We start from the raw sequence: 7,319 nt of genomic DNA, 5'->3' as shown, positions 1-7,319 counted from the left end.
GTTAAAATGAACAGTATCTGGGCCGTTTGGACATTGCTTTCTGTTTGGGCTCGAGTTTAGTGATGGGCTTTTTTTACTTTATTTTAGACCTAAACTCGCACGGACTATATTGGGTATCACTTTTTCAACATTTCTTTGTCCACCTCTCCTTGTCGAACTAGTAAATCTCCTCGTGAGCCTACTTTGTAAGAGCCATGTTTGGATTTTCTGCAATGCTCTCGCAGGTGTGTAGTTTGATCCATGCACCTTCTTTGGGGGGGGGGGGGTGAAAACCGACCCATCGGCGTGGTTTTGGAGCAAAATCGACATCGATCGATGCTTTATTTTTTGGGAAGGAAATCGGCTAAAACCGGTCAATAGGGAGGAGAAATACCTACCGTCTTGACACCAACAATTCTCTGGCAGTTCACAGTCGGTTTATCGGCAAGTTTCGTCTGAGAGAGTAGAGAGAGAGTGTGTTGCAAAGGAGAGAGAGGATGAGAAATGATATTGGGGAACTGGGAAGAATAAGTGAGGAAGAAGACGACTTAATTTGAAATTGACGCCGTTTGGTTTAACCAAACAATGCCGTTTCAGTTGTGTTTAAACACAACTACATGCTTAAAACAAAGGATATTCCACTTAAACTTAAGTAGAATGACATTCTTTTGAACCGGCCAGTTTAGAGGTTTGAACCAAGTTTGGACCGACACCGAACTGGTCGATATCATTTTTCTCTATTTTCTACCATACGCCGACCGACTTTCCACAAGTTTCGATCTGTCTGAGTCAGTCTAGGTCAGTTTCTTGATTTTTTGTATAGCTATAAATAAAACGGATCGACTAGCTATGTTTAGCACCAAAATTTATATAATAAGATAATTATTAGATAATCTTGAAATATGGACATGGTAGATTCTTTCAAGATTAAATGACATAAAAAATTATATTTACAGTTTTAAGACGTATAAGGCCCCAGTACACTTCCTTAGAAGAAATTAAGTAAATTTGAAACACACGTGAAAAAATTATTTTTTTAATTGTAAACATTACTTTTTTTCAAAATATGCGAGATTTGCAAATGTATTGACATTACTAATGATATATGTCATACATTTTGAAGGTACAGCTCACATGTAGTGATTGAAAGTCAAAATGGAAGATCAATTTTCATATAAAACACATCCATTTCGATTTTCCTTTTTTTTTTTTTTTAAATGACGGGAACTGTATAATTACATTATTATCCACCAGCGTTCCAAAAATGATAGAAAAATAAATATAAATACTCATTTCCGAGATTGATTGAGATAGCTAAAATCTCTGTGTGGAGTTTGACATTTAACATCTCCACTATTGCTTTTTTACATGCCCTTTAATCCATATATGACATGAGCTCTTTAACAGACCTCTTACACTTTTGCAGTATCTGAAGAAAAATCACGTCAAAGGAGCTCAGAAGTTGTGGTCCCAGAAACTGAAGAAGCTGGATTCTTCCATTTATCTTGTACTAGAGCCACTGCAAACTAGGGTTAATCAATAACCGCTATAGCAGGCTCCATCTTCTTCTTCCTCTCGCTAAAGCTACGGCATGAAATCAAGCTTGGAAGGCAACACTGCACAGGCCTAATTGGTCTCTCCTTTTCTGTTAAAAGGTCTCCATTTGGGGTCCTTTCACTACTACATACAGAGTTAGTTCCGTAAGGAGTATCATGTGCTGAGTTTGGAAGGAGGTCAAGTAGAGTTTGTTTAACTTTTATCTTTCCCTTGTAAATGTTCTGATTGCCTGATTTGTTTTCGTCCTCAATATCTAGGTCCTGCTGGTTGCTCTCTCGGAAAAGTTCAACCAGTTTCTTTTTGGGAGATGGCTCTGAAGTGGAACCAGGAATTCTGTCCTCTAAATGAGCTTTGTTGACTCGAGGGGTTTCCGTCGAGAAGTTATGATGGACTGGAGTGTTGCCACGGGAAGGGGTAAAATCTGCAAAAGAATCAATGAATACAACAAATTTGATGGGGCCAATAAACTTATATTTCTACATGTCTGTCTCCTGCATTCTTTGTTCCTTGCACAGCTCAGCTAAAAAGATATAAAACAGAAGACAATCATTATATACAACCCTCGGATTTTTCTAGAACTGTACTACCATGAACCATTTTTGCAAGAAAAAATGGCTATAAATCATTTCTTACCACCATTGACACTAAGAAAATCATCCTCGCAATCCGACTCTAACCAGGCTTGGGAGTCAAAAAAAGTTTCGTCCTTGCTTCCTGCAAAAAAGGTAAGACACAATTCAACTTAAAGCCTAAAATAGACACCAAGAGTAACTCATTAATTTTTTTTTCTAAAGATTCAATTTTGAAGGGCATGAAACTAACTACTTCAGTGACATTTGCCCCTAAACATTATTTCAGACCTATTGACAATATCGATCTTCTTTCCTATCTCGGAATGACTTGTTGGGAGAGAGCCTAACAATGCATTGCATTATGTACAAATAACTAGACACACACAAACACATCCCAATTGTTCAAAATGAAGTGGTTATCGATGGATTTTAAAAAAAATATTGAAAGCTGCTTTTCATGAACTCAGACTAGCGAAAAGAGAGCCCAATTTAATTTTTCCTTCTCATGAACTCAGACAAGGCTGGGTGATGGATGGACCACTATATTCGATATGGATGGGTTAATCAGATTTGAATGAGTTGTTGAGACAGAATAGAATACAGCTAATATCCTGAAATTATATCCTCAAGAGTCACTACAGTCGACAACCACCACATTTGCATTCCAGAAGCATGGCCAAAACCAATGGCCCACAGCTACACATCATTGGAGATATTAACACTTCTTATCTACCAAAAGTTGGACACAGGACAAGGGTTTTCAACTGACTCTGAGTTAACCAAGAAGGCATGTCGAATAACAGAGTTCAGACTGCCAAAGTAGAGTCCATTCCCACTCTGTTTACCTGCTCCAATATCAAGTTTCTGATGCAACAACATCTTCATGGGTCTGGGGCTACACTCCAATCCACAATCCCCACCACATGGTAATGTGTCTAGCTGCTATATTTTTTAATCACAGGCAGGAATTGTGACAAAAAAATATTGAAAACAACAGAAGGTTTCCTCAATTGTTTATGATGCCATTTTCAAGCACAAAAGAGTGGATACCAGCTTTATTCCATTCCATTGTCTTCTTTAATATTCCACCTCAAGAACATAATCTATTAGTACTGAACAATATCTATCTTCCTCCATAGCTATAACGACTAGACCCTATTAGCCAAAAACCATGAAGGAAAATCTATTCAGCATCAAAATTATTCAAGTGCGGTGAATAGTGATGTCAGACGTTACAAACTGACTTTTCCACAGAATTTACTTTCTGCCACAGCTTTACCCATTAAAAGAAAAGAATCCCTTCCCTCGACATTACTCAAATAATTAAAAATTTTAAATATCTAATAACATCTAATGAATAAAGGCAGCTCAACCACTCAACACATGCCGGTTACGGTATGTTAACATATATAATAGTAGATATGGAAAACCAATAACATTAAAAAAAATGAGATGATTTGTTCGCCATATAATATCAAATACAGTAACCATATATACAGACCCCACCCTTGTTTCGTTTCAGATCGCACGTCCTTAAAAAATCCAAAAAGAAACCATTATTAAAGATAATCAGATGATTTCGATAATTAGAAACAAAAAAAGCCATTTGATTTCTTGCATCCTGTAATCAAGAAAAATAGACTACTTAATGGAAATTGAAAATGAGGGAGAAAAAAGGTTAACGACAATAACAAGGGCCATATATACCGTAGCCTCCAAAACTCGTGGTTGACCGAGAAGCCGGCCACTGAGATTTAGCAGCGACAACGTTGTTGTTATTTTGAGTCGGAGGGTCCCCATTGGTGGGATTTTCCTTAATAGGTGAGGGTGGAATCACGAGCTTGTCGTCTTTGGAGCGAAACGACAGTCTGAATTTCATGGCCGAGTCGGAGTCCGAGTTCGAGTTTCTATGCAGCGATGCACACGAGCCCATATCTCTCTCTATCCCAACACCAATCCGATCATCACGAAGCTAGATAGAATCAGAGTTGGCTTTCGCAGAGAGAGCAATAGAGAGAGAAGAGAGAAGGAACAGGGCGGTTGTTGGCGTTATGTGAAAGACTTGAGAAAAAGGATGTCTGAAATGGCTGAGAGAGAGATTGGACTTGAAAGGGAAGTTATATAATCAAGTAGGGGATGCAAGTGTGAGTGGATTTTCCAGAAAATGGGACCCGCTGTGATGTGTTTCATAGGTGTTGGATAATTTACCCATTTTACTTCAACCTATTTTCTTTTCTTTTTTTCCTTCTGGCCGACGTGGACTTGTGAAAACTGTGCAACGGATGGAAGAAAGGCTAATTTCTTTGCCTTTTCAGGGAGGTTTATTTTGGGGACCGTGTTTCCATGTGCTTTGTATGGTCAGGGAATTCGTCTTTGATTGCATTGGATCATCAATCCAAGTTCCTGAAATTTAATAATTGTGTGATCTATTTTTCTCTAATTTAATAAGATACTATTTACTATGAAATTATTTTGTATTTTCTACTTAGTCAAATTGATAACATATTTAATGTTATTAGAGATTAATGCAACAAAATAAATATTACTCAAAAAACCATTTCTTCTTATAAGTCAAGATGGAGAAGACACTCTTTACACGATTGATATGACATGATTTAATTTATAAAATATTTAAATTTTAAACTTATCTTACAAATGAAGTTTTGGCATGTCAATTACAGAGAGGATGTATTTTACAAACCATATTACAAATAAAAATAACGTAGTAATATATAACCAAACACATCCCTTTGAAGTTTGATGGGGATGACCTTTTTTGGGAGAAATAAATTCGTCTGCAGATTTCAGGATTTGACTGACATAAAAAATGTATACGAATTCAAATAATAGGAATTAATGATAATAAAGGAAGCAAAAATAAAATAAAATAAAATTATGCAATCGTCAGAGAAACACAGCCAAGACTTTAAAGGCTCGCCCAGTCACAAGCCTTGTTGGCCAAACACGCGTGAGCGCGCCATGCCGGTCATAACCCAGAAGGTTGACCGCAGCCTCTAGCATGAAAAGCGCGTACATATCCAGCTTGCCACTACTCTTCTGGTTTAATCATGCGGAAATTATGTGTATGCCCAATAAATACTACGAACAAATTCTTACAAATATGTATTTGAGAAGTAATTTCCTTTTCAATTAATCCATTCCCTCAACTTTGAATCTCATTCTTTATCAACTTTTGAAAAGGCCTGCGTATATAAAGTCATCATTTTTGTTATTATTTCTTTCATTTCTTTTGACTAGTTAATAAAAATGAAATTTGATTTTATTTCTTTTATACCACACACCTTCATGTAACATAATTTAATTTATAAAATTTAAATTTAAATTTTATTCTTCGAATCATATTATATTACGTAAATTATGTATGGTATAAAGATGTTCAAATATAATTTATTCATTATTGAATTGAATAGACGCGAACAATATCACTTAAAACTTTGAAGTTTTCTACTAAGGTTTGTTGCCTCTAGGCTTAGGTTGCTCAGCTACTTAATAAATAGAGAAATAAAAAAAAGGCCAAGACAAGGCCGTGATAAGCTGCTACAAAGACATCACGCGAAGAATCCATTAATGGCGCTGTGGACAAGCTATGAGAAGCTCAACTTGATTGAGAAATGACAACAGACATGAAATTTCGAGATAAAGCTATGACACAAGATGTATGATCCTTTCAACTTTCTATCATACCCCACCAATATCTAACTTTTCATTTCCATCGGAAGACAAATTTTCCAAAAAAAATGTGATTTAGATTAGCAGTTCGGTGGAGTCGAAAACGATGGAATTAACCACCAAGTTAACTAACTTTCTCTTCTGGGAAAGAGATGGGTACGTAGGTGCATGCTACACGCGATATATATATAAATATATATATATATATATATATATATATATTGCCATTTGTATATCATGGATTATGCTTGTAGATTATGTAGCATGAAGGGTTCTAGGAAATTTTTTTTTTTCTTTTTTATATATGAAGTGGAGGGTTGGAATTCAGATTTTATATTTGGAGAACCGAATCATATGTCATCAGATCATCAAACTCTTAGCGTTTTAGAAAATTATTAAATTTATGTTAAGTTGTATATATATTCCATTTTAAATAATGTAAATTATAATATATCATATTTTATGCTAAATAGATACTATCAATTTCAAGTGAAATGATAATTAGAGAATATATATGAATTATAAGTTTACTAACATAAATTAACTTATATCCAAAAATGTGTTTAATGTTTGTTTGTTTCTTTTGAATGCAAAGGGGTAGAACAGCTGTTGTTACAAGAAACGAGTACTATAATTTGAACAGGAGAGGTTTGTATTTGCAATCCATCTCAATTCATTTTAATTCATCTCATTATTATTCATCAATTTTAACTCATAAATCTCATTACTATTTATAACTCATCTCATTACTATTTACAATCTATTTCAACTCATCTTAACTCATCTTTAAATCTAAACGAAATAAGTACCTTGCATTACAAATGTTGTCGTCGAAAAAAATAAAGTAGTTATTACAATTCAACCTCAGCATTATTATTTTATTACTTATGGCACTTACAGCCTGGAGCCATAAAATCTGCCAAAGCGCAAACTGGAGTTAGATGAATCGCCTTTATTAACATTGGAAGGTACCACGTGCCCTTCGTTTTCCTCGGATAAGGGTTTTAGTATCTGACTCGCTTTTTTTCTTTTCATTTTTCGTATTATTTTATTTAGAAGAGTTATAACTACAAATAAATTATATAAAAATAATATTGACGAAATATGTTTCGCATACCGATTATCAGGCTCGGCTACCTGAAACACAAATAAGATGGTGGCTTAGAATTACGGATAATCTTTGATGTCTAAGTCAGTGTTATTCTTCCTTGAAGAGAATTTCGATAAGCATAAGAGCATGAGAACTAATTCTGACTTGAAATTTGGATCTTATACTGCTAGCCGAGATGGTCCCTCGTATCTCGTGTCAAAGTTACCTATCTTTTGTACTGGACGTTACTTTGCTGCTTTTGACAGGGCATTGCCTTATCGGGTCACGTTCTTACAACAAATTGGTAGGTGCGGCCACTTCCTATATACTCTTGTCAATGATGGGGGTCATGTCACACACACCATCGAGGACAGGTTGCCTTAGTGTGACCCTTGCCCATGTGTGTGTCAGTCTTTTGATGGTGTGGCCCT

General features: G+C 35.6%; 1 protein-coding gene across 1 annotated transcript; it reads right to left on the bottom strand.

The window, feature by feature from the left end:
- Positions 1-1,244: 1,244 nt before the first annotated feature.
- Positions 1,245-4,214, bottom strand: LOC121252488 (uncharacterized protein At3g27210-like). Its single transcript, XM_041152164.1, has 3 exons — positions 3,816-4,214; positions 2,170-2,250; positions 1,245-1,957 (listed from the first exon to the last, which is right to left on the bottom strand). Exons 1-3 carry the CDS (start codon positions 4,039-4,041, stop codon positions 1,512-1,514), a joined length of 753 nt encoding a protein of 250 aa, XP_041008098.1. The 5' UTR covers positions 4,042-4,214; the 3' UTR covers positions 1,245-1,511.
- Positions 4,215-7,319: the final 3,105 nt, after the last annotated feature.

This window comes from Juglans microcarpa x Juglans regia, chromosome 2S, assembly GCF_004785595.1.
Source record: "Juglans microcarpa x Juglans regia isolate MS1-56 chromosome 2S, Jm3101_v1.0, whole genome shotgun sequence".
Taxonomy (NCBI): Eukaryota; Viridiplantae; Streptophyta; class Magnoliopsida; order Fagales; family Juglandaceae; genus Juglans; species Juglans microcarpa x Juglans regia.
This window is presented reverse-complemented; position numbering and strand designations above follow the sequence as displayed.

Coding starts and splice junctions, on each gene's coding strand:
- LOC121252488 (XM_041152164.1), bottom strand. CDS start 4,041: ATGGGCTCGTGTGCATCGCTGCATAGAAACTCGAACTCGGACTCCGAC. Junction 2,251..3,815: donor CACGAGTTTTGGAGGCTACG/GTATATATGGCC, acceptor CCTTTTTTGCAG/GAAGCAAGGACGAAACTTTT. Junction 1,958..2,169: donor TTTTCTTAGTGTCAATGGTG/GTAAGAAATGAT, acceptor ATTCTTTTGCAG/ATTTTACCCCTTCCCGTGGC.